Below are 25,899 nucleotides of genomic sequence, written 5' to 3' on the forward strand. Positions count from 1 at the left end.
ATCACATACCATCCAAACCAAACCCATGTTAGATGTGTCATTGAATCAAAATATCAGCCACTCTTCAATGCCTTCCAAGGTCCAAGCCTTCACCATCTGTATCTTATAAACTACTTGAATATTGAGAAAGAAGATATGATAAATAAATTAGTCAACTTTGATTCTTTAGCCAATATTTAAGGAGATGGATTTTGATGGAACGAAAATAACACTATTTTGTTATTTCTGATTGATAATGATAAAATACGCGTATAACATTATTGGATGAATATCAAAACATTGAAAAAAGATTTATAATTTTTCTGTTTTCATCTGCCCAGTCGCTGTCTCTGTCTTTTCATTGGAATTCGGAAGCCCTGAAATGAATTCGACAATTCCACTTCATTGAATAGTTGACCAAGCTCTACTTTACCTTGTATTCTACATTTCTCAAACACCGAAAGTCTGATCCTTTATCCTTTAAAACCCTGTCCAAACTGAAATCCCAAATTCCCTTCTTTATCACATGCTCTGCAATAAATTTCTCCAAATCCTCATCTGGGCTCTCTCTCTCTCTCTCTCTCTCTCTCGACCTTTTCCTTAAATTAGCAACTTTTAGTTCAGCTGTTATATAATTTCTGATCCAAAATTCTTTTGCTTTCTCATCCTCTGAATTTTATTATATTTCAGCATAATCTTCATAAGTTCCCATTTGCATTTGGGTCTTTTCCATTCCTAGGAATATTCAATTTATGTTCTACTTCTGAGTTTCTGATCCAAACCCGTTTGCTCTTATTCCTGCAATTTCAGCATAGTTGTATTTGAGCAATAACAACAAATGGGTAAGTGTCTAAGCAAAAGCAAAGATTCAGAGCCACAATATAACGGTTACAGATCAGGAGGGGGGGCTGGGGCACACTACCAGAAACCTCATGAACCTGTTGCTCACCAACCCAAAGCCTCTGCTCAGCAAGCCCACCACCAGTTACCTGAAAAACGTGGGTCGGCAGCAGCCCAGCAAGAACCCCAACCAGCATGGAAGCCATCTGTTCCAGTCAAGAGCCCCAAACCAGTTTACAGGCCAGACACAATTCTTGGCAAACCATATGAGGATGTTAAGCAGCACTACACTATTGGTAAAGAATTGGGCAGAGGTCAATTTGGTGTGACTTACCTATGCACTGAGAATTCAACTGGCAATAAATATGCTTGCAAGTCAATCTCAAAGAGGAAGCTTGTCACCAAGAATGACAAGGAGGATATTAAGAGAGAGATTCAGATTATGCAGCATTTGAGTGGGCAGCCCAACATTGTAGAATTCAAGGGTTGCTATGAGGACAAGCAATCTGTGCATGTTTGTATGGAGCTGTGTGCAGGTGGTGAACTCTTTGATAGAATCATTGCCAAAGGTCATTATAGTGAAAGAGCAGCTTCTTCAATATGCAGGGCAATTGTTAATGTTGTAAACATCTGTCATTTTATGGGGGTGATGCATAGGGACCTCAAGCCGGAGAATTTCTTGCTGTCTAGCAAGGATGAGAATGCACTTCTGAAGGCTACAGATTTTGGGTTATCAGTTTTCATTGAAGAAGGTAAATTTGGCTAATTTCTTTCTTTTGGTCATTTGTGGCTCTGTTTTTATTTTTTTTATTTTTTTATTTTTAAAAATAGATCATTGGATAGTTACTTTACTTGCTTGAAAGTTTACTACTTTTCACGAGGACATTAAAGTGGAAGGCACTCAATATTGATTTATATCACAGCAATGATAGTTTTTGGGTGAATAATGCAGAATAGTCTTCGATCTAAACAATTTTTTTTTCATCTAGAATTCAGTTGCATTCTAAATGATGTTTCTAATAATTTAATACTAAACTCGTGCCCAAAGTCAATTCAGAACATAGTTGGATTTCATAGGATATTAAGTATATCTGGCAGAAGATTAGATCATGTTGTTTTAAAAAGTAGTGATGGTAACCAGGGCATGTTTAGCTGGCAATTGAGATGGTAGATAGGCACTTTATCAAAACTTTCTTCTAAATATTGAGTTTATTAGCTTTAACAATGGCAGATAAAACAGAGCTTTTTTTCAGGAAGGCAGACTGGAATGAATTTCATCAATTTAGAAATCACTGCTTTGAATTTATATTATTGTGCCAGGTTTAAAACATGATACACACTACACCAAACATGTTTCTACTGCCATATTTCCATATTGGCTTCCATTCTTTTCTTGGAAGTGAGATGAGAGTTCAAAAAAGTGTCATGGAACATAAGAAGTAAATGGAGAAGGGGGAAAGAGATGAGTCTTCAATTAAGGACACGTCTGCAGTCGTAATTCTGTAGCATGATCTTTGAACAATAATCTGAGCCACATTATGTTTCTGTATGGAGTCCGGACCTGTAGTTTTCCCACATTTAAGTTAACATTAATTTGTTTAACACTGTTATTAGAATTTATATTTTAACAGTTTTGTTGAACCGAGTACTTTTGGAACTAGCCAAATTTTATAATCTGATTTGCACACCTTCCTACAATATTCTGTAGTCTCATGGAATTCATAGTTATCCCTTAAGATGGCATCATGGAAACATATTGTGATACTCTTAAGATCTAGATTGTTTTCTTAATGAGAAACTCAACTCCTATAGTCATTTTGGTATCATTTCTTTTGTCTTTTAAAACTAGCAAGGTGTGGATTCTGTATTTTCTTTGTCATGACTGCAGATATATGTAGTATGCTTGACAACTATTAGCCTTTTAGTGAACATTTATCTTTATTCCGTTTCATATGCATCCACTTGTAGCATAGCTATTCATATATCTTTCCGTGGCAATCTCTTGTCAGGGAAGGTGTATCGTGATATAGTTGGAAGTGCATACTATGTTGCTCCTGAAGTACTGCGACGCAGATATGGCAAGGAAATAGATATTTGGAGCGCTGGAGTTATATTGTATATTTTACTGAGTGGAGTGCCTCCATTTTGGGCTGGTAAAAGAACACTTCTATACTTGTTTTGTTTAACATTGTAAGATTTTGTACTACTTACGGGTTCTGTATCTTTCATGTTGGTTTGATCAATAGCTTTTAATGACTGATACAGAAACGGAGAAGGGGATATTTGATGCCATATTGGAGGGAGAGATTGACTTTGCAAGTTCACCATGGCCATCTATATCAAGCAGTGCCAAGGACCTAGTCCGGAAGATGCTTACACAGGACCCTAAAAAACGAATTACTTCAGCTCAGGTTTTAGGTACAAATCTCTTAAGCCACAATTGTGCCCAAGTAAAGTTTTTTTTTTTTTTTTTTTCCCCAACAATGGTTTTGAATCTCTTAGTGTGGCTTTAAACAATTGCATTTTATTTTTACTTATCCCTTCACTTGTGCGTGATTACAAGGTAATCAAAGATAAGTTCCTTCTTTAAGTGAGGTTTCATAATCAAAATATGGAACTAGTTAGGTGCTGTATCCACAAATTATCCAAGAGAAGCTACGAGTGTTGCAGTCTTTTGTTTTTGGTTTTGGAAGAAGACAATGTAGTTACCCTAGAAAGCAAGATTATGACAACATATGCACACATTTCACATATGACACATATTAGTGCCTTGCTTAAAAAATTACACCGTATTTCAAATTTAATATAAAATTTAATACATATCTTTGACATTTCTTTGTGAAAAGATAAATTCTTATTTTTCTTCCGGTCAACAAAAAATCTGGATTTTCAATAAGTAAAAAGCTGTATTGAGTATGGTAATGACCAGGACTCATTTCTAATAATAGGCTCATATTGATAGCAGAGTCATCTTTTCAAAAGTACAGTTCCTTTATTCCTGTAACTACTATTCATGGTAGATTGTCATTCTTGCAAAATCCTTTCCCTTTTCTTTAATACTTTACTTGGATTATGTGTGGTAGATTTCTCATCTAACTGAAACTTTTGAATTTGGATGGCCAACTTAGAGCATCCATGGATCAAAGAAGGTGGAGAAGCGTCAGACAAACCCATAGACAGTGCAGTGCTTTCTAGGATGAAGCAGTTCAGAGCAATGAACAAATTGAAAAAACTTGCATTGAAGGTATATTTATCCAGAGGTCTCTCACATGGAGTACTTTCATTTTTTTAATCTGCGAAGCATTATATAAGGGCATGAGTCGCTACAGAAGTACATACATTGGATCTGGTTGTGCTTCCCTTCTAATACAGTATACAATTTATGAATATGATTATAGGTTATTGCCGAAAATCTTTCTGAAGAAGAAATCCATGGGCTGAAGGCAATGTTTACAAACATGGACACTGACAACAGTGGAACCATCACTTACGAGGAACTGAAGTCAGGATTGGCTCGACTTGGCTCTAAGCTTACAGAGGCTGAAGTCAAGCAGCTAATGGAAGCTGTAAGTTATTGACTTCTTCAAACTACCCCAACTTTTTGTTACCTTTTTGCATCCTACCCAACTCATTCAGCTTTTTTGCATTTCAGGCGGATGTAGATGGGAGTGGAGCAATTGACTACATTGAATTCATCACTGCTACAATGCATAGACACAGACTAGAAAGGGACGAGCATCTTTTCAAAGCCTTTCAATATTTTGACAAGGATAATAGTGGGTAAGTTTTTTCTTCTTAATCTCTAAGAATTGGCCGCACATTCTTGGACGCTAATTTTTTATAAATGATTACCAATTGATATGTCTTGGGATTTTAACTTTATTGTTGAGTATAAGAGAAACATGCATCTGGAATTAGTTTGGTGCACAGAGGCACAATAAGATATTTTGTCTAGAGAGGCAAGTTGATTTGGATATTAGTTTCACAAATATATACCAGGGTTCTAGCAGAATGAGCGAGCACCAAGAAACTGGATGGGATTAGGCTTATGAGGCATTTGGGTAACCATTAATGATTATTAACTAGCTAATGCTTTGTTCTTTATTAAAGTTTTATCACAAGAGACGAGCTAGAATCAGCAATGAAAGAGTACGGAATGGGTGACGACCAGACAATTAGGGAAATAATATCTGAAGTTGATACAGACAATGTAAGTTGACCTCCTTACAAATCATTCATTTTCTCCGTTATCATGCACATTAGTATTCAATTATGTTGGGCTTACAGGATGGTAGGATCAACTACGAGGAGTTCTCCACGATGATGAGAAGTGGAACGCAACCGCAGGCCAAGCTATTCTAGAGTTTATGATTCCATTCTCCGACTGCTGCAAACCATAAGTTCCACTCTTTGAAATATGTGTAAATTCAAGGGGACTTTGAACCATATGAGTGGGTAATACTTGCTTCCAATTGCTTTCCAGCAGTCCTTGATAGTTACCAATGAAGCCTTTACTTGAATTGGTTTTGAGTTACAAGCGCATAGAGCCACCATCTTTATTTATGTTGTATTCATCTTTGTTTTGTTGACTTTATTTTAGTATGTTGATATTTCGAGGAATCAATGAAGAGAAAGCTATTTAGTTTTAGCTTGCATGGATGGGTCGGTGCCTAACTGATATGTGCATCTTTTCACATATCTTTTAACACTTGGTTACAAATGAAGGTTTCGTTTTTCACTCTCTTGAGAAAACTGGGAGATGGATTCGAACTTAGGACATTTTACTTAGGACATCGAGAAGAGAAAGACTATAAAACGAATATCTAGTTTGTAAAAATGAATAGATGATCCTGCTACTTCTGGATAAGCCTTGATTGGGAAGAATTTGTCACATCGAATTCTAGTGAACTACTACATTGTTCCTCAACCCAAGTTCTCCAAACACAAACATGCATTTGATCGATGACCAATACCAACTGGGCAGATGAAAAATGAAGTCCCATAACATTCAACAGAAATCACCATCAACAACAAAAGAGAAAGCAAAAAAAGACTAAGCACAGAATTACTCCAACAAGGAGAGAAGTCTATAAATTCCACATGTATATAGACACTTCTTCTGTTATTACAGATTTTCCGGAGCCAGTGCAGGGACTATTAGGAGAGCTAGCACATAAAACAAGGGTAGCAAAACTAATCAAATTTTAAGCCCCTTCCCTCCAATTTCCAAACTCAAGTCTTCAAAAACCATGCATCTTTATCCGCTCCTTCTTCACAATCTTGGCCTGAACAAGAAACTGAAGCACGTTCTTGCGTTGATCCCCTTGGAGCTGAATTATCTTGCCAAGCTCTTTGTCCTGGACAACATTGCCGTTGCAGCAGAACTCTTTTTTCAGATCCTTAAGGATCTTCTCGTAGCTGAAGTCTTTCTTCAGCCCTTGAACTGTTGTCAGGCACTTCTTTCCATTTCTCTGCTGCACCCGGATATGCACATACTCCTTGGCTCCGGGGGCATCCGCGTCTTTGGCTTCGGCGAACGGGTCAAAAGCAGTTGGGATCTGGACGTCTAGTTCAACCATATATGTACTTTTGTTTGGATTGAAAATCTAAACAAATTGAGCTGAAAAAACACACCGAAAAGAACAAATTTGTTGTTAGTCCTCCCTTCAATATCAACGATCATGTAATCAATCAATAATGATTCCCTCCATTCCAACTAAAGAAATTCTTGAATTTGATTATAAAAGTGTATACAACATCTATCTGTCTCGTAATAACGGATCACGTGACAGACTCTGAGCCCGATCTGTTGCTCAGAATGACGCGTTGCAGCTACATGTATGTATGTAAGAACTTTTATCAAAAAGAAAAATTGTACGTGGGTTTTGTTTAAATCTTAAAAGACACACATAATAAAAATGATTGGAAACATGCAACATGATGCATGTATTGAATTTGTATCCAAGTCCACATGAATTGGTGCAAGCAATCAAACATCTTGTAGACAGAAGCATCAATAATATTCACAAAGACATCACATAAAAGAAGGAGATCAAACACAGCCGAAAGAAGTCATCATATATATTTAGCAGAAAGCAGGAAGTAATTGATCGTACCAGAAGAATGAAAGTTGAAAAGGTTAAGGCGTTGTTGGGGAACCTTACCCAAAAAGAAAAGCTGCTTTGGAGATGAGGATGGAAGAAAACAGAGAGCCTTCGGGCCCTTATATATAAGCATGGAGGGCTGTTGGCGGTAGCGCCTCAACCACAGATTCAACAAACCATGGTAAAGCTAAGCTGGAGTTCGATTGGATTAGGATTAGGACAACTTAATTATACACGTGTACGGTTGAAATAGAGTGTCTGGGACTGGGCAGGGTAGAAATCATGCAGGCGAGTGCCAAAAAAAAAAAAAGAAAAAAGAAAAAAAAAGTGTTTAATTGATGGAGGGAACGCGTAGATTGAACGCACCCACCCATCCTCAAACTGGCAAATTCCATGCAAAAAAACAAAGAGGGAAATTCGGTGGAAGATAGACAGGAGAGGAAAGAGTGTGGGACCCACCCACCAGGAAGAATCCAGAATATGGAACCTGGAACATTATAGAAAGAAGAGGAACACGGACCATCCATCCAATTGGCATATTAAGGTACGTATGACTTTGGTCATGCCTCATACCAATGATATTATTGGTGCTATGCGATAGAAATTTGGCCACAAAAGAAAAAACAGAGAGAGACTGATTAAATTCGGCATGCCTAATTCCATTCTTATGACTAAATTAGTCACCATCCAAATAACATTAACTAAAATTAGGAATCTATTTAGCACACAAACAAAAAGCAATTAGTTCATAGTGTGAAAACGATTAACGAATCATTAATTTTAATCATTAGTTCAAAGTGACTTCGCCGAGGCAACACTCTTCCTTTTAATTAATATGTTTAACACCATAGCTCTTATTATGCGATCACAACATGAGCCAACATTGTGCATCAAGTTAAAATGTGAGCGACTGTTAGTTTGCAGGAAGTGGAGGTGAACTTGTATTGATAAGTTTTGAACACTTGTAGTTTCATAACTTTGATACTGAAGTTTTGAAATTCTTTTAACTTAGTGGTTATATCGCCTTGTTTGTTTTTTTTCTCAAAACTTAGGTGCAGTGCAACCTTAAGATGGATAAAGTATGGGTGCTTCTTGGGTAGATCAGATTAGCAAATGCTTATGTAAACTTTAGAGGTGAAAATGGAATTGGGGGATCTGGAGAGGAGGTTGCTTTGTTGTCTATTATCGGAACATAAAATTAAACCATTTGATCTTTTCTTATTCGTCAGCATGATCTCTGAAGACTTTTCATGTTTACTTTGTTGTTCGCATCTGTAAAGTGATAAAGTCGATCAAAATAATGAGTGTGTTAATAAATATTGAGCTTAGCTTTCTCTTTTAAAAGTTATGTTGTGAATTTTTCCCCCAAGCTATTAAGTCCACATCATACCATTGGCTAATAAGACTGTAATAACTTGTGTAGAAACATATCAACTATTTTTTGGTTTAAGAATGATGCCCAAAAGAAATGTGGATGAAAAGAGGCAATTGGTTGACAAAGTAACTAGCAAGAGGGAGAACTACTTTATGCAAGTTCGCTTGAATCACCATAAATAATCAGATGTTCTTAGCTATCAAATGTTTGACAAACTAATAGAAATTCAACAGGAAAAGCCCATGAGATTATTGTAGTTTTCGTAATGCTTGAACGTAAAGCGACAAACAAATGCATATGGAACATGTACACCCAATTTTAGGGATTATCATTTGGCCCTATTTATGGGCCGAATTGGGTAGTCCGAGGCTCGATGGGCCAAAGTCTGGTCCGACTTTCTCTTGACTAAATTAGTGACTATCTAAATAACATCAACCAAAATTAGGGATCTTTTTATTTAGCACACAAACAAAAAGAAATCAGTCAATATGTTTAACACCATAGCTCTTATGCTATGTTAGACAATTATTAGTTCATAAAACTTATGCGATCACAGCGTGAGCCAACATTGTACATCAAGTTAAAACACTTCCTCACATATAACCTTATCTTGCACGCACTGGCGGACCCAAGAATTTTTCATGGGAGGGGCAACATTCAAAAGGCTAAAAGTATGCGAGAGAAATCCAAGTGCAAGGAGTCCATGAACCCATCTACATTAGTCGACAAGGAAGAGAGAAACTTTAAATAAATAAATGTGAAATTTGTATAAAACAAAATTGAATTATAAGTTGAGAAACTAAAAAAGGACATATGCCAAATAAAGGGGATTAAAGCTCATGGATATTTATTAAATAGAGATACACCATTAAGGGAATTTGGAAGACAACCAGTTTATGTGAAGTAGAAATCAAATTGAATATTATAAAGTCTCTTTTAGACATTTAATTCATTTTGCCTTTTTTTCTTACTCATGTGTAGGTCCGCCTGTGCTTGCACATAAAGAGACAAACAAATGCGTATGGAACGTGTGCACCCCATCCTAGGGATTATCATTTGGCTCTATGTTCATGGGTCGAATTGGGTAGTTTGAGGCTCGATGGGTCGAAGTCTGTCCCGACTCGCTCTTGATTGGATATAATTTGGGCTTAGAATTTGAAACCCTCGGCCCACCTTGACTCGGTTGGGCCCGCGAAGCCTATTTGCCCGACTCGTCTAGGCCCTTTTTTATTATAAAGATTTAATTGATGCACTTCTTAATATCATTTTAGACTTAATCAAAATAATATAATATGTAGAATAACTTAATCAACTTTTTATTTTATTTGCACACGTTATAAATTAAGTTAATTTTTTCAATGCTGTATAGAAATTTGTAACAAAAATTTATAAAAGACATTGAACTACAACCCACATCCAAATGCACTCCCTAACCTTATTGGATATTTAATTAAAATAATGTAATATGTAGCATAATTAATAAACTTTTTTTTAATTTTTAAATTTTAAATATGTTATGAAGTAAGTTAATTTTCTTAATGTTGTCTAAACATTTGTAATAAAAAGTTATAAAATATTTATTGACAAGAAAAAAAAAGGCCCCTCTAGGCCCATGGGAGGCTCGCCCCCTGCCCTATAGGCAGGCTCGAGTCTTGAAATTTGAAACCTCAATCCGAATCGAAAAATTTAAAAAACTTGTGAAGCCTTATCTAAATCCAAAATTTTAGATCGGGAAATTTTAGATCGGGCAAGCCCGATCCAGTCCTATGACGAACCCTTACCACACCCTGCAACACCGCCACCCCTGCCATTATCTTATATCCCACCACAATAAACTACGACGATTACATACCCTTCTCATACCAGTCGACTAACATTTATGTTGAAGATTGTTGTGCAGTTTTTGCATTTATATTTCCTCTTATACCTTTGGCAATGGACAGTCTTCTCTTGATCCAACAGCCCATTCATGAAGTTGAACTTGCTCCCATAAAGGTAACAACTATGCTTAGAGGACTCCATCTGTGAATATGAAAAACAAAGGAGATGTCTCACTGTTGTTTTCGGTTGAAATGAAATGGGAAGAGAGTTTTGTAAGAAACAAAATATCTCTCTCTCTCTCTCTCTCTCTCTCTCTCTCAGTTACTCTCACTTTGCCTCTATTTATAGGCAAGATAATATGAAGTGGATAGGAGCAACTAATGTGATAGAGAGAGAGCTGCCCTGCTTAGGCTTACTGAATGTTGTCTAATAGTCATAACTAGTCACTAAGTGGATGTAAAAACTTTCCTCTCAGTCTCAAATCAAATGAAAAATGGGGAAAAAATAATAATTTGGGCCCATGGTCCACTCAGTGGCATAGTGAGAATCTGGTTCGTCATAACCCAGTTTGAAATTTTTGGGTTCGAACCGAAGTTTCAAATGTCAACGCAGGAGCCCACCTATGGGGCCGATCTGGGCCTTCCATGGGCCTAGAAAAGGCAATCCTTTATTTTTTCCCTGCCTTTTTTCAGTCTTTTATAACTTTTTATTACAAATTTTTAAACAACATTAAAAATATTAACTTAATTCATAACATATGTAAAATAAAAAAATAATTTATTAATTTATGCTACATATTACATTATTTTAATTAAGTCTACATATTAAGGTTATTAAGTTATTCTACATAATATATTATTTTGATTAAGTGTAAAACGAGATTAAAGAGTGCATCAATTAAGTCTCAAAAAAGGGCATATATGAGCGGAGCCTATACGGACCTAGGTGGGCCGGTCTGAAGGTTTCAAACCTAAGTCTAAGTCCTACCCAATTCAAGAGGGGCCTAAAGAACAGACCTAGTTTTGGCCAATGGGGCTTTCGACTACTCATTTTGCCCATGGACTTAGGGCCAAATGATGATTTCTACCCCATCCAATGTTAGAAAATTTAATAAAATACGTTTACTCGGAAAATAAAGGAACAACTAGGATACCCCTACTCATTCCCTTAACATGGTATCCTTTCAATTTCATTGATGACAATTGTTTGTTTAATGATTCGTTTAATTTTTCAATGTATTGATGGAAGCGTTTCAGAACCAAAACAACTGAGTCGATGAAGCTTACTGTTCGTGTCATCACCCTCACTTGTAGTGCATCGTGATGTGAGGGTAATTGAACCACATTTGAATTGGTAGATTACTAAATTATTAAGTTTATAGGTGAATATTATAATTTACTGCGAGGCCTTCTACCGCCACTATCGCAGTAAAAAGTAAATAAATAGTATATTTTAGAGTCGCTTCCTTAGCGGGTTGTATTTTCAGAGCCGTTTTCAAAAAGCTGTGAATCTCTCTGTGTGATTCAGTTTTGCTGGTTAAGCTTCTTCTCGGTGCAGCCAATATGCAGGTAACTAGATATCAACCCTAACTCCCATCTCAATTCGATATTCTCATCCAGTTAACACCTAACTAGAAAGAAGGGACAAGAAAATCAATATCCTCAAGCTCTTTCCTTTTGGGGATCCCGAAATCATAAACCCTAATTTTTCTTCATCCACTTCAAATTAATGAGCATAGCTAACTTTTTTTTCTTGAATTGGGTTCAGGCCAGTGATAGGTTCAACATCAATTCCCAGCTTGAGCACCTTCAAGCTAAATACGTCGGAACCGGGCATGCCGACTTGAACAGATAGTGAGTAGAATCTTCTCTCTTGCTTTGTGTTTATAGTTTCTTCTTATATGATTATTTTGGAATTCTTAGATTCTTTTGCCTTTGAAATATGCAGTGAGTGGGCCGTGAATATTCAGCGTGATAGCTACGCATCCTACGTTGGCCACTATCCCATTCTTGCATACTTTGCTCTTGCCGAGAATGAGTCAATTGGAAGAGAACGCTACAACTTTATGCAGGTTCTCTCTATTGTCTTGCTTTTATGCTTTTGTGACTAGTAATTGATTGTATTAGGCTTAGGTTTAGCTACCGTAATCGGGATATGTTTTCTTGCTTTGTTGCAAGTGCTTTTGGATTTTCTTACTTGTTTGTAGTGTTAATGTCCATGTGTGCTTTTCCTCTGCGTCTGTGCGTTCGCGTGAGTGTGATATTGTAATTGTAGTGTACATTCAAATATTTGCTTATCCAGTGCAGTTTTTGATTCAAGGGTTGTCTTTCGTGAATTCATACAGGAAGTAATCCTAACATTATAATGATGGATTTAATATTATGTGGTATGTGTGAGATCATGGTCGGACTCTTGAGAGAAGAGAAGAGTAGTATTAGCATCTTTGTAGTGAACTTTGTGCCACCTGGTTTGGCTAAAGCTTGCTTTCTTTCCTTCTTTCTTTTGGGTTACATGGAGGCAAGCCAGGAAACAAAAAACACAACAATCATCCTTGGCTGGGCCTTGCCAGCCTTGTTGTCTAATACAACTAAAGCTTCCTTTTGTGTTTGAGCAGTTTTTAGTTGAAGTAATCCCTGTCTGCTTAGTTTTCTCTTTGACGGTAGGTGCAGCTTTTGTAACCAACCAGTAAGCAACCATAGGAAGCATAGTCTTTTTTATTTAATGTCTAGTGGCAAAATAGTTTTGTGGACAGCTAGTTAAGCCGCATGGATTGAGATTTTACCAATCTTGCTTATAGGTGCTTGACCAAAAAGAGGATGATCTTGAATTTAATAGTACTGAGACAAGAAAGGGTAAAGTTGGATAATGAACTTCTGAGAAGTTCCAGTAAGTTTATTTTAGTAAATCATGAAGAGGAAGTTCACTGGATGCTTTTGTAATTGTACTGTACTGTTCACAAATAGTTGGGATATGGTTTTCCTTAGCAGTCCGCAGTTTTCCCACTCTAAGTCTACCTGGCTATACATTCTAGTCTTGGAATGTGACGTTGTCATCAGTGGCTTCCCACAAGGTCTCTGTAATTTAAGGCTGTGAAGTTTCCAAAATCCTGTGAGAAATGAGTCTTCTTGTTGCATATTGTTAAAATAGACGCAACTCAACAAAGCATGATCCAAACTACTTGGCCGACTATGTCAATGCCTCTGTTGAATCCCGTTGACCAGCATGTGGGACAGGGCCCATATGTCTCTTCAATTTTCAAGTAAAGAAGTATGTTATCTCAGTGTGTAGATTTTAAATATATGCTACACTTCTCATAAAATTTGTGTCGACCATCTAGAAAATTAAATTATGTCAAAAATTGGTTTCAGATTTGCCTTCTAAAGCTCATGGGATGTATTCATGAGTTTATGAAGGGGACATTGTGGGTATAATGTTGAATTGTAAGTTTATGTCGCTAGACTTCAAATTCTAGGGGTTGATTATTTTGTCTCAGATCTATTTGTTTTATTTGTGCGCATACGTCTTTGCAGATCCATTCATTTGTACTTTTGTTTAACGTTGTTAACATCACTTGGTCCAGTTTACCCCACTCACAGTCTTGCTTGTTCCGCAAACTGTTCACCTTTTTTTTTTTTCCCCCCTCAATTTGTATGTTTATGGTCTGATGTGTATATGTAATACACATGGTGATCTTATTATGTGGGCTGTAGAGAGATTGTATAATATGTTAGTCATAATTTTCGAGCCGATACTTGTCTTATTGATGTATGAATTGATTTTATTTTCTCTGTGTTGTGCAGAAAATGCTTTTGCCTTGTGGTCCTCCCCCAGAGAGAGAAGATGATTGACCACTGTCGTAAGGACTCTGTTAATGATGACCATGCACTCTGGTTATATGTACTGGATTTGCCCACATTTGTACGTTTAGCTTTCAAGTTTGGGTCTGTGCGGAAGTGATGCTTCATTGTAAAACTAAGTTCTAGGAAATGCTACATTTTGCTGTGGAATGTACAATATATATATTATCTTGGCTTTCTTTTCCATTTAGAGCCTGAGCATTTCTTACATGCATAGAGCTTCTCGAGGGAACTGATAAGTATTTTAAGGTAACATATTTTCCAACTTGCCATAAGCCAATCTCTCTCTCAACTTGCATGTTTGTCATGTTCAGCTAATGGCACCATGATCATTAGGTGTAACCGGTTATAGAAGAAATGTTAGGTGTAACCAGTTATAAGTACAACGGTGATAGGGAAAGATTTCTCCCCTGTCATGGCACCATGATTTAAAAAATAGAGAAAAAAGAAATAAGACCAGATCTGCTTAACCTAACCATCCTTGTCTATTATGACATTAATTTTGTCCATGCTGTTAGATTTCGTGAAAAAATATGTTGGCTTGCTGGTGAGGTACGCTTGTGGCCCAAAAATCCAATGAAAAAAGAAAACTTCCATAAGAAAAGAAAAAGGGATAAAAAATGATAAAACAGCATAAACAATTACAATTAGCTTTGAACGGTGCACCCGAAGCTGCTATTATGAGAAGAAAGCCCAAGTAACAACACATAAAAAACAAGAGGGTTCTAGGCATTGGGTTGATCTGGGAGGTGTTTCAAGTCCATCTCAACCTGGTGGATCGTCCATTGCATATTTTCCAATTCCTGCAATGGAAATGTTGACATTAGAGTATAGCACAGGAACGAACCAAGTAATGGACAACTGTAAGCATAGCTATTACCTTTACGATATCATGGTACTGCCTTGCAATTTTATCAAAGTGAGGATCAACATCCTGGTACTCGCGAAGGCGGGTAATCTGGTAGAAGAAGAAGATGAAACAGAGTTCATAAAAAGCCAGCAGGAGAGAGATGCAGTTAAAACTAAAAAAACAATGGTAAGGTTAAATGGCTAATTAAGTTGGACACACGTTGTCAAGGGACTTTTGCTCAGCATATCTTAACTCATAGCTTGGTTGGTAACTACATTCCCTTAGAAAACCCAATATCTACCAGAATTCAGTTTGGAGCAACTCACAGCTTGATAGTTGGTAGATTTGGATTTAAAACAGTGACTTACTGGAGGCCGAGGAAAATAGACAGACAACTATTGAAAAATTAACTAGCCAGGAATGCCCCAAAAGAATACATTACTACTTGAAGTAGCCTACAGCACTTGCAAGCCTCATTTTAAGAGGCTCTATACAGGGGCACATTAAAATGACAACTCATGATCAGGAACCATACAGGAAAGAAACATATGAGAATTAGAATAACATACCGCTTTATCATATGTAGCATCAGCTTCTTTTGTAGCATCAAGAAGATACTTCCTAGAAATGAGCCAAAATTATTAAAACAATCTTGAACTAGTATGTTGCAAATACTTTCAAAAGAGTAATCAATAAGTACCGTATTTTATACAGGGCCGGTACCGAATCCCTTGTATAAGTTTGACAGAGGACAGAATACTTCAGTTTCCTGAAATTAAATGGGGCATATTATACTCATTACAGAATCAATTAATTAGATCATACTAGAATAAATACGCTCAGTAACTGAACCTTTTCTGTTTGCATAAGAAACCAGGCAACGAACCTCAATTTTGCACTCATTGTCTCACACCTTTTGCACAGCCATATCTTTTGCTGTTCATCCTATAAATATTATTTACAATAAGTTCCAACGGTAAGGAAAACAGAATCCTATAATTAAACAAAATGTAAGGCATATCCCCAAATCTTATTACTGAAAATACAACCATCACAAATATTAGAAGCTTACATATTTATGTTGATGTTGCAACTTCAAATCTTTGACCAGCTTCATAAGAACCCCCACTATCTGCTCTAACACCTAGTTTGTGAAAAAAGACTTTATTTCACATACCCTCACAAGAAAAATGAAGCCACTAAGAATTTCAGGAAAATAAAACATAGATTGTATATTTTCATACATTATAATACTCAGAAAATTTTCTATCTGCAGAATATAGATCTTCCTGAAGAGCTGCTTCCTCCCTTTCTGTTTCCTCGATTATCAACTTTATCCTGATAAAATCGTGAGAAAAGTCCAACATATTATAGAACACACCATCACAGACGCATTTAGAACACAGTTTCTAGAAATTAAAAAATTCACCAAAAGCATTGGTTTATGGCTGCATTACACTTGAGAGAAGTACAGAAAATAGTTGAAAACTGTAGTCACTTATATATATATGCAGCATTAGAATTAGTAGTGTGAAAATGAGGCAGCCAATGATCTGGAGAATGACATATAATCATTTTCGTAGAAAGAGGAAATGAAATTCGTTAAGCCATTGAGTCGTTAAACATGTTTTAAAGTACTTTTTCTATTACAACTACTCATGTCAGCTGATAGCTCAAGTAACAGACTATATTACATGTCAAATAAAATTTACAAACATCAGTAGAAAGACTCTTGCTCCGTGTAAAAGGGAATTGTCTTAAGATAAATGTTGCATTAAGAGAGTAACCAAAACCTTTCTGGAAGCGGAGCACTTGAAATTTGATGCCCGGGTGATGAATCTGCAGCAAGAAAACAATAGTATTAATTTACGCCTATTACCACTATACATAAACATATTGCCTACTGGTTATATCATTGGTATTAATTATGCCCAGGAAAGTATAAAGAATATAGACACTGTGTATTAAATTTCTAGGATACTAGTAAACTTGATCCTCATGATCCTCTCCAGGAAAGAGAAAATCATAAGAGCAAAGATTGCATTGGAGCAGTGAATCTGGGGTATCCTTTCCCAGAATGAATACGACAAAAAATAGAAATGATGCGGATCAACAGTTTGGCATGCAGATGACAGTTGACTTTTCATACAGAAATTGATTAAGTGGAGGCCCTGAGAAGTAAATCAACAAGTCAACATGTTCATCACAAGATTGCAATGGCTATGGAATCTGGATTGCGTTCATATATGGGTGGGAAGAGAGTAAAAAACAAGAGAGAGAGAGAGAGAGAGAGAGAGAGAGAGAGAGAGAGAGAGAGAGAGAGAGAGACCTATGTCATCCATTACAAAGGCATCAGCTAACACATCACATTTAGCTTTCAAACGAGCCTCAATCTCATGGGAAAGACACAACTGGTATTCTGTCATATCCTGCAGTTTAAGCATCACAGATGTATCTCAAAAATTCCATTAATAAGGGACAGCTTCACCAAGGTTATATCTTCATATTAAAGGACTATATACAGAAAAATAACAGATTCTCTAAGAAAAGATGTTTAGAGCAGAAAAAAAAAACCGTAAATTATAAATAAATATGTAAAAGAAAAGGACAACTGTTTGAATGCCAGAACCATATGAACATTGTACCATGGAGAAGGGGGTTTGCTGGAGCTGTGTTTCCCATAGATAACCAGGTGTAATCCCAAGAAAGCAATTGGGTACACCACCAATTGCAGGTTCCACAACATCAGCGGCACTAAGAGACATATTGTTGTTTGCTGCACTAGTGCTATTTGCAGTAGTACAATTTGTCGAGTTGGAACTTGAGCTGACTGTAAAACTGGTGCAAGTGCTATCAAGGGAACTCCGTGACATCATACCACATTTTTCAATTTCGTCCTCATGAATTTCACCATCCTTGGAGAGAAGAGGAAGTCTCAACCTTTGAGCTGCTTCCACAATAGTCATACGATGCTCTAATGTTTCATACAGCTGATATATACATGAAAAATTAGGTTCTCATCAGTTTTAGACTACTTACATGGCTCATCTGCATAACAGGATACTAAGGGCACATTACATTTGAGCATCCAGTGAAGATTGAATTAGCATGTTGTCTTTTGAAGATAACCTAAATTCTAATACACAAGTCTATCATTGTAACTATATAAAGTTAAGGTAATGATTAGATTAAAAATAATAATGAACATTCTTCCATGGAAAGCAAATTTTTGCAGTGGTTTATCAGTCACAATTCAGATGGAGTTAGTTTTTCTTTTCACTTCATTTCTTCTTCAAAATGGAACAAATAGAAGGAAATAATTCAATTCCCATGCAAGGAAGCCAAATACACCCTTTGATTCTAAACACTACACATTGCAGTTTGGAGTGTCTCTCATACTTCATGCAAAATCATGACCTGACAACAGATGATGTGAAGCCAATTTGAAAAGCAATAATTCAAAAAGAAAAAAATGGGTAGGCTCTAGAGGTTAGAATTGTTCTAAACTTGCAATAATAAAGAAAGCAAATTCAAAGTGTGACAAAAAGTGAAACCTGAGGAGAGTTGTTCAGGCCTTGTTCATACTCCTCCACCATTGCAATTGCCTCACTGTAAATTGCCTACATCAGAATTCTCACACAAATTTAAATCCTTGTCAAATAGGAACTCCATGAATGTAGGAGAATGAATTACCATGGCTTCTAAGTAACGCAGTCTTTCGTTGGACATTTCCTCCCTGGCCTGCAAATTTTTCAATAATTCTAAGAAATCAAAGGAATTGTAGCCAGCCACATTTTCTAGGAAACCAAACAAAGCAGGGAAATGTGGAGAGAGAGATAGATATATATATATATATATATATATACAAGTTGGAGGTCGAAGTAAGCGGATTTGGAGACGAGGGAAGCATCGGGAGCCAGGCAGTGGCGTTCCAGCTGATCGATGAGATGGGTCACATCGGGTGGCAGGTTTTGTTGTCCTGGTAGTTGCAGCCCCTTCACCATTTCTCTCGATCACCAACCCAGAACGTTGTCGTCTTCGTTCGTTCTTTCGTTCCTTCTATATCTTCTTCTTCCTTCCTAAGCCTAAGCATTAGGCATGCGCACTCGCAGGAGGAATTCAAATCAGTTACCAGGTTGATTTACTAAAATACCCTCATCATCTTCGCGGATAGAAAGAAACGTTCTCATCCAGGGCTGGGCACATAATAGAGATCGCTATTGGATTGCTATTGGGCCCAAACCAGTTCCTTACCAAATTCAGATTTGAAAAAACAAATAGTTTTCTGGAACAATTAACAATTTTGAAGGCCCAAATCAGTAGGCTCAAAACTGAATTTCCAACTAACTTATAGTATTCAGGGTGAAGTTTGCTCGGAATGCTGGCTTTTCTTTTATACTGGTTGAGTCATATTCACAAGCAGCGGTAAATGACTTAAAGAATGGTGAGGAAGAGTCTTGGGCATAAGATGGGCATTCATTAATGATATTAAGAGGAGTCTGCAACAATTTGATGATGTTACTGCTTCTTTCAATTCAAGGGAGTGCAATCAAGTAGATCATCTTCTAGCAAGGCATGCAAGATCAACTAGCAATATATTGCTAGTGCTTACTTGCTGCTCTGTCATTTGGCTAACCTCTAAAGTGTGAGAGAACGAACAAACATTGAAAAAATGCAATTGACAAATCAATATATTAATTGAATTAGTAGCTTAGTCTTACCCAACTCAATTTTCTCCAAACGTCATAGAACTTGAGCGCATCTTTTGTGGGTTCCTTGTAAAAGAAATATTTATCCACTTTTAACCAATCACTTGTATAAATTAGGGCCTCCATCACTTTTGGAGTCAAAGAAACATGAAAAGGATTCAACCATCCAAAATGAATGCAGATTCTAACAATTTAAGTTGAGGATTTTAGGGATTTTAAACATCCCACCACAAACACTTATCCACTTCGTTTCTTATCTCAACCACATCATTCTTTTGTCTTAACTTCATAAACTCAGAGACTCTTTTGACCTCAGTATTTCATCATCATTTATCATAAATTTATATCCCTCATCCTCTCCAAAATATAATCCATGTAAGTTTGGGAAGCCTAGGGATCGGCTATGCTATAGTCCTCATATATGCATTAAAAGGTTGTTACATTTTTCGAACAAATGCTATATTTAGGGTAAGGATCGTTTACAAGAATTTGCATTAATTTTCATTCTACCATTGGAGCAACTTCTGGCAACTCTTGGTGTAAATATCCTTTACATTTCCCTTTACACCCCTGCAATGGAGATGCTCTCATACTTAACCATTTGAAAGGAATTTAAAATAAATAATTAATTAATTACTGTACCAAGTGCACTAATTTCATAGGCCGCCTGAATTATAAATTTGTAGGGGAAATGAGGGTTGATTGAGTTGGTAAGGATTGTTCTCTTCGCTATCAAGGCCTAGGTTCAAGTCATGTTGTCGTCAATCCCTCTTGGTGGGTAATCTGTAAAAACCAAAATAGGGGTTAAAACCCCCTTTGTAAGTCCTCAAAGAAGCCTTAGGATGCCTGACCCTGGGATTGGGTAGCCTCCTCCCCTCCCCCTAAACTTTTCCTTCATAAAAAAAAAAAAAAAAAAAATTTAATAATAATTTGTGAGGTATGCATCTTTATTTAAAACAAAGGTGGAGATTAAAAGTTAAAACTACTTAAAACAAAGGTAAATTTAATATAACAAATCTCATTACACCACAAAACATAATAAGACATTGAAATATGACCCTAAATACAAGGGCTATGAAATTGAACACATAAACATTGCAACATATTTGTGCTCTCTGGCATCTACAACAAACTGTTATGCATTTTGAGTTACATCCAAAAGAAAATTCAAATGAAGAATCGTAAATACATCCATAAATCTGTAAGAGTTGAGTAAAAAATAAACAAAACAAAACCCAATAAGAAATATTAACCAGAGACTTCTGTCTAACGAGTAACAAAGAAAGTTTGATGTCTCCTCCTATTGAGTATATACTCTAGTACTGGTATTAAAAACCTTGTTCAGCATATTGCAGCTTCAAAAGAATTATAACTAAGACCAAAAAAGAGAGTACAAATTACTTCTTTTTATTTTTCTCATTCTATTTAGGTGAAACAAGGCTCTCTAAGTAGGTTTCAACACTACCAACTTTGTCGATTCCACGAACGCATATATTTCAAAAGCTGTGATTGTTAAAATTGTACTTATCATTTACCTCTTTTATTAGTGGAATTTTCTTTTTGACAAATGATAGTTTAATTACAAGGATATTTTTACAACAAGTCAATACACTCACAACAAAGTTACATCATAGTAATTGAGCACGCCATAACTATGTATCAAACTCATCATAAATATATATTGTCATCGATCTGTATAAGTCGACTGAAATCTCCTCCAACTAAGTAGTAAAGAGAACTACAACTAGATAAAAGGCTAATTGATTATTCAGAGGAACATAAAGTCGCAAAATCCACCATCAAGTATATATTAATAAAGGTGACTACCAGAATCACTAATAACACAAAACAAACACACAAAAGGAGGAAAAGAGAGGAGGTAGCGTTCCTACCCTAACGTTTTTTCTTCTCTCCTTCGTGTGTTGGATTATTTATCCTCTATGCAGTGAAAATAACACAACTAAACGACAGAGTCTCTAATTAAGCAAGAGAAATTGATGCCACTATGTAAAACATTTGTATATGCTCCAGTAGCTCTTTGGCATGTCTTGAGCTCCTTTGTTCCACTCTTGAAAACAACTCATTGCCAAGGTGCTCACCTATGTGTGCATCAATGAGCACTCCGGTTGCACTCCTACAAGTGTTGGCAAGGGCTCGACCGACTTCGGCTGCATCATCTGGTTGGTTTACTACAATGGGGCTTCCTCCTTTGAAAATCTCAAGCTTGTTTATGGTGAATGAGCCATCAGCTTCCACTACTTCCCTGAAATCTTGTAAGCTTGAAGCATACACAGGAATGTTGAAACTGTCACATTTCTCACTACTGATAAGACCCTGCAAAAAATTGATAATTAATATATACATCACAAGTTTCTGTCAAAAGTAGTAGTACAAATTATACAAAAACATAAATATTTATTGGATTAAATTTATCATCATGTGGCCCAATGGGGTCTAATTCAATGGAAAATGACATTTATTTACTTAGCAGAGATCTCAGGTTCAAATCCCCACGGCATTATAGTTGTGTGTGTGAGAGAAATCCCCCTCCTCTCATGGTGGAAGTGAAATTCTCCCATTATTTATTATGATCAGAGCACGATTATCACAGAAAAAAAGATGCAATTTACTCCACCGGCACCAACAATGAAGATTCCTATTGTAATATGTAACCAGTGTCAACGAGCTACTCAATTGATCCCCTGGTCAATACATGAACCACCCAGCATCCAACAATAGTTATTATTTTGCGACAATATATATCATGATTACCTCTTGGACAAGATCATCCCAAGCACCCTGAATGTAGGTCCCCAAGAGAAGGCCTAGGCCACTTTGGTCAGTGGGGTCCACTGAGGTCCTGCCCAAACAGACAAGAAACATAGAGCCACCTTTCTTGAGCTCCTTGGCTCTTGACCTGAGAAAGCTTGCCAAGTCTGTCTGGAACTGCTTCTTGTATGCATTGGCTGTGCTCTCATTTGCTCCATGAATAAACACCCTTCCCTTGTTGTAGGCTGCTGATTTCATGTCCAGCACACTCTCTGGCACCTGGGTCCCACGCAACGCAACACATAAAAGAATTATCAGCTAATATTAGAGGGCATCTTAACGAAATGCTAATGGAACCTGCTCAAAAGAGATTGCTGCCAGATTATAATTTTGGCTCAAGAACTAATGTTATGTTTAGTCCTCTTTGCACAATAAACATGAAGTAACAAGAAGACCATGCATGCTCTCTTTTAAGTAAGTTCGGTTATTATCTCAAGAAATATTAAATAATTTGGTTAATTTCAGTTTGGTATCCTCCAGTTACTCTTAAGACATTTTTCTATTTGTGATTTCAATTTTAACAATGAGGTACCTTATGTTTATAAATCTTTTGCAATGTGACTCTGCCTGTAGTCTTACGATTATAGAATTTCGGTTAGTGCTAATGTGGCATATGTGGGGCAGCCTTTTAAAACTTAAATTGCTTAAAAAATTAAAAAAACTAATTAAAAACCAGAAAGTAATAGTAAACCCTTATTATCCCATCCCGACCCCTTCCAACCTGCACCACGCTTGATGTGGCATGTTTATTATTGTTACTTTCTGGTTATTAGCCAAAAATAATAAATGAGACCACACCAATATACATAAATAATAATACACCAAATACATATGTACAATAATAAAAATATTATAGCTAAACGAATCTCCATGGGTATTGACTTGTTGACTAGAGATCTCAAGTTCGAATCCCTACGGCATCATAGTATATGTGTGTTTGTGTGTGTGTGAAATCCTCCTCCCCTTTAATTTAGACTATCGCTTGTACTACAACAAAAAAATGCAATGAAAATATGCCTCATACAAATTAATATTTTCCCTTAAAAAGTAGTGATTAGGTAATTGTCGATCGGAAAATTTTGTTCATATATGCCAAAACAAAATACCTAAATATCTAATACATGAAAGGTAAATAGATAGGTACATATTCATGTAGAAAAAAATAGGTGCATTATTTAGATATAAAAAGGTAGGTGCATAATTTATTAACTAAAATGAAAAGATAGGTGCATTATTTACATTCATTTTAGCTAGGTGAAAAATATATGGGTACACTATTTATCTATATGCACTTATATTTTTCAAGTACTTAATTTACCTAGATTATATAAATAAAACTTACCTTACTTTTTTTTAATATACAGTAATGTAAGTGCATTCATATGTATATTAATTTACCTATATATATATATTTTTTTTCTTCAGAACCTTTTCTTATTGAGAGGGGCGATAGCATACTAAACTTACACACACTACAGGGATGTTAGGACTCGAATCCAGAACCTTGCCTGACGGAGTAAATACTCCAAACCACTACACTAGTGGGTCATTTGCCTATATTTTTAAGTACAATGATTTATTTATATTTGCAAATACAATTAAAAATAGGCACATAGTAATTTTGATTTTAAAAGAATGGGTACATTAATTTATAAATGAAAATTAAATTAAAGAGAATTCGTAAGAATTGATGGAATGAAATTGGATATATTGCAAAAAAGGAAAAATCCCACGCCAAATGAATTGTAAAATAAACAGATAAAAACATTAAATGCCACCAATTTGCAAAAATAAACATTAACTTGCACCAAATCAATTGAAAAATAAAGTCAACAATGTAATAAGAAATCAACACAATTAATTGAGCAAAGGTAAACTATGAGAGGTACTTTTGGAATTAAAAAAGTACAATAAATTATGTTAAGCTTGATTAGGTAAGTTTCTGAGGCGGATGCTAATCATCATATTTTACTTGTAAAAGTTAGGGTTCTATTTATAGAAAAATAAACTGATGGGCTGCAGATAAGGAAAAATAAGTTTCAAGTGAAAAGCCAAATTTACTATTGAAAAATTAACCCTAACTATTTCAACGGTATCGTTTGCACTACATTTGTCATCAACAACCTAGAATTTTGTACGTATTATATTACATTATAAACAATAATTGCTTGAGAAAATGATAAAAAAATAAAGAAGAAGTCATTCACACAAGTCAAAATGTTAAAATGGTCCAGTCCCTTTAAAATTGGACAAACCGGTCCAACGACAGTGACATGAGGAGCTGGATCATTTTATCTTGGTGCCCTCCTATTTGTTGTTATATGGTAAAGCCCCTAATTACTTTGCATTTTTATTTGGTCATCAGTCGTTCTTATTGCTTATTTTTTTTAAAAAAAACAATAAAGTAATTAAGTGACTAATTATTAGCTAGTAAGTATCTATCACAACCAATAATGGATTAATTACCTGTGAGAGCCAATGCAAAGAAAACGCCGAGTGAAAAACGTCAATGGACCTTGAAGGAAAAAGCCGCCGGTAGAAGGAGCCGGGTACCCCTGCAGCGAAGTAGGAGCGGTGGCTGTCGTCTGCGACGGTCTCCTCCATGCTACCACCGTGGTTGGCCATTGGAGGGAGGAACTGGAAGAGGGTGTTGAAGTCATTGCTAGGGAGATCAGAGAAAAAGGCTGCGAACTCAGGCGGGTGATATCCCAAGGCCTCATAGCGCTTGGCCATGTGTTTGATGATCACGTCTATGATGTAGATGGTGTTGCTTCCACTTGAGCATCCAAGGTCCACAACCATAAAGGGGGCTTCTCGAGAGCTCAGTTGCACTCTGTCTAGGGTTTCTTTAAGCAGGGGAAGCATGGATCTTGCATGTTCGGCCTGAAAAATTAAAGACACAATTATTTGGGCACACAAAACGATAAAATTTTGAAAATTTGAAGGAAAAAAAAAAAATATAATCGAGTAATTACCTGGCATTTGGAATTGTTAGCATAGCTTAACTCTCCTTTGCCTCCTTTCATGCTTAGTATCTTCTCGAGCTTTATTCTTGAAACTATAACATTGTCTCCCTTGGGAGCCATGAATATGATTAATTAATAAGAAGTATTTGTAATAAGATTAATACTGTGGGAAGGGTGTTGAGTGTGATATGGTGCATTTTGGAGTGACATGATGCAGTCCATATGCTCTTTCAATTGTGTTGTGTGTCCCTAATGTGCATCCAGTTGGCACAATGCTCCTTAATTAGCTTAAAAGTATGGGGCCTATATGTTTGTCTTGTCATTTTGTAAGAACTTGATGAACTTGATGAATTAGCGAAATTTTTTGACAATAAAACCAGCTCACTAGAAGCCAAACCATGAGGAACATAGAGCAATCGCACCGTGCAGAGCAGCGCCGAAATATTATTGAGACCGTGGTTTTGTTAACGCAATTACATACTCTTTTATAGAAAATTTGGCATACGTCCAATTATGAGGAGGGATATTAAGTCTCAATCTCTTGGATCACAGGCGTCCAAAAGATCGAG

At 36.3% G+C, this 25,899-nt stretch overlaps 5 protein-coding genes across 9 annotated transcripts; 2 read left to right on the forward strand and 3 right to left on the reverse strand.

Moving 5' to 3' along the window:
- The first annotated feature begins 399 nt into the window (after positions 1–399).
- On the forward strand, positions 400–5,467 carry LOC117624599 (calcium-dependent protein kinase 2-like). Of its 2 annotated transcripts, XM_034355940.1 has the most exons (8): positions 470–1,571; positions 2,829–2,972; positions 3,085–3,237; positions 3,948–4,063; positions 4,218–4,385; positions 4,472–4,599; positions 4,930–5,029; positions 5,107–5,467. In XM_034355940.1, the coding sequence occupies exons 1-8, from the start codon at positions 818–820 to the stop codon at positions 5,179–5,181; spliced, it is 1,638 nt and encodes a 545-aa protein (XP_034211831.1). In that variant the 5' UTR covers positions 470–817; the 3' UTR covers positions 5,182–5,467. The 2 variants fall into 2 exon arrangements, with proteins under 2 accessions (XP_034211832.1, XP_034211831.1); XM_034355941.1 differs by lacking the exon at positions 2,829–2,972 and having other exon boundaries at positions 400–1,571; positions 5,107–5,353.
- Positions 5,468–5,801: 334 nt separating this feature from the next.
- On the reverse strand, positions 5,802–7,095 carry LOC117624601 (protein translation factor SUI1 homolog). Of its 2 annotated transcripts, none has more exons than XM_034355946.1 (2): positions 6,984–7,095; positions 5,802–6,439 (listed from the first exon to the last, which is right to left on the reverse strand). In XM_034355946.1, the coding sequence occupies exon 2, from the start codon at positions 6,396–6,398 to the stop codon at positions 6,060–6,062; it is 339 nt and encodes a 112-aa protein (XP_034211837.1). In that variant the 5' UTR covers positions 6,399–6,439; positions 6,984–7,095; the 3' UTR covers positions 5,802–6,059. The 2 variants fall into 2 exon arrangements, with proteins under 2 accessions (XP_034211837.1, XP_034211836.1); XM_034355945.1 differs by having other exon boundaries at positions 6,936–7,089.
- A 4,462-nt stretch (positions 7,096–11,557) lies between these two features.
- LOC117624981 (uncharacterized protein At4g14342) lies at positions 11,558–14,229 on the forward strand. The gene is made up of 4 exons (XM_034356532.1): positions 11,558–11,687; positions 11,887–11,972; positions 12,067–12,190; positions 13,920–14,229. The coding sequence occupies exons 1-4, from the start codon at positions 11,682–11,684 to the stop codon at positions 13,965–13,967; spliced, it is 264 nt and encodes an 87-aa protein (XP_034212423.1). The 5' UTR covers positions 11,558–11,681; the 3' UTR covers positions 13,968–14,229.
- Positions 14,230–14,331: 102 nt separating this feature from the next.
- On the reverse strand, positions 14,332–19,064 carry LOC117624980 (AUGMIN subunit 4-like). Of its 3 annotated transcripts, none has more exons than XM_034356530.1 (13): positions 18,693–19,057; positions 18,520–18,567; positions 18,381–18,446; positions 17,472–17,816; positions 17,156–17,255; positions 16,620–16,665; positions 16,071–16,164; positions 15,899–15,970; positions 15,713–15,771; positions 15,527–15,595; positions 15,396–15,447; positions 14,857–14,934; positions 14,332–14,779 (listed from the first exon to the last, which is right to left on the reverse strand). In XM_034356530.1, the coding sequence occupies exons 1-13, from the start codon at positions 18,828–18,830 to the stop codon at positions 14,702–14,704; spliced, it is 1,245 nt and encodes a 414-aa protein (XP_034212421.1). In that variant the 5' UTR covers positions 18,831–19,057; the 3' UTR covers positions 14,332–14,701. The 3 variants fall into 3 exon arrangements, 2 of the variants coding, with proteins under 2 accessions (XP_034212421.1, XP_034212422.1); XM_034356531.1 differs by having other exon boundaries at positions 18,381–18,435; positions 18,693–18,760; XR_004585395.1 differs by lacking the exon at positions 14,332–14,779 and having other exon boundaries at positions 14,870–14,934; positions 15,679–15,771; positions 18,693–19,064.
- Positions 19,065–21,515: 2,451 nt separating this feature from the next.
- On the reverse strand, positions 21,516–25,450 carry LOC117626244 (indole-3-acetate O-methyltransferase 1-like). Its single transcript, XM_034357906.1, has 4 exons — positions 25,340–25,450; positions 24,831–25,247; positions 22,308–22,583; positions 21,516–21,869 (listed from the first exon to the last, which is right to left on the reverse strand). Exons 1-4 carry the CDS (start codon positions 25,448–25,450, stop codon positions 21,516–21,518), a joined length of 1,158 nt encoding a protein of 385 aa, XP_034213797.1.
- Positions 25,451–25,899: the final 449 nt, after the last annotated feature.

This window comes from Prunus dulcis, chromosome 4, assembly GCF_902201215.1.
Source record: "Prunus dulcis chromosome 4, ALMONDv2, whole genome shotgun sequence".
Taxonomy (NCBI): Eukaryota; Viridiplantae; Streptophyta; class Magnoliopsida; order Rosales; family Rosaceae; genus Prunus; species Prunus dulcis.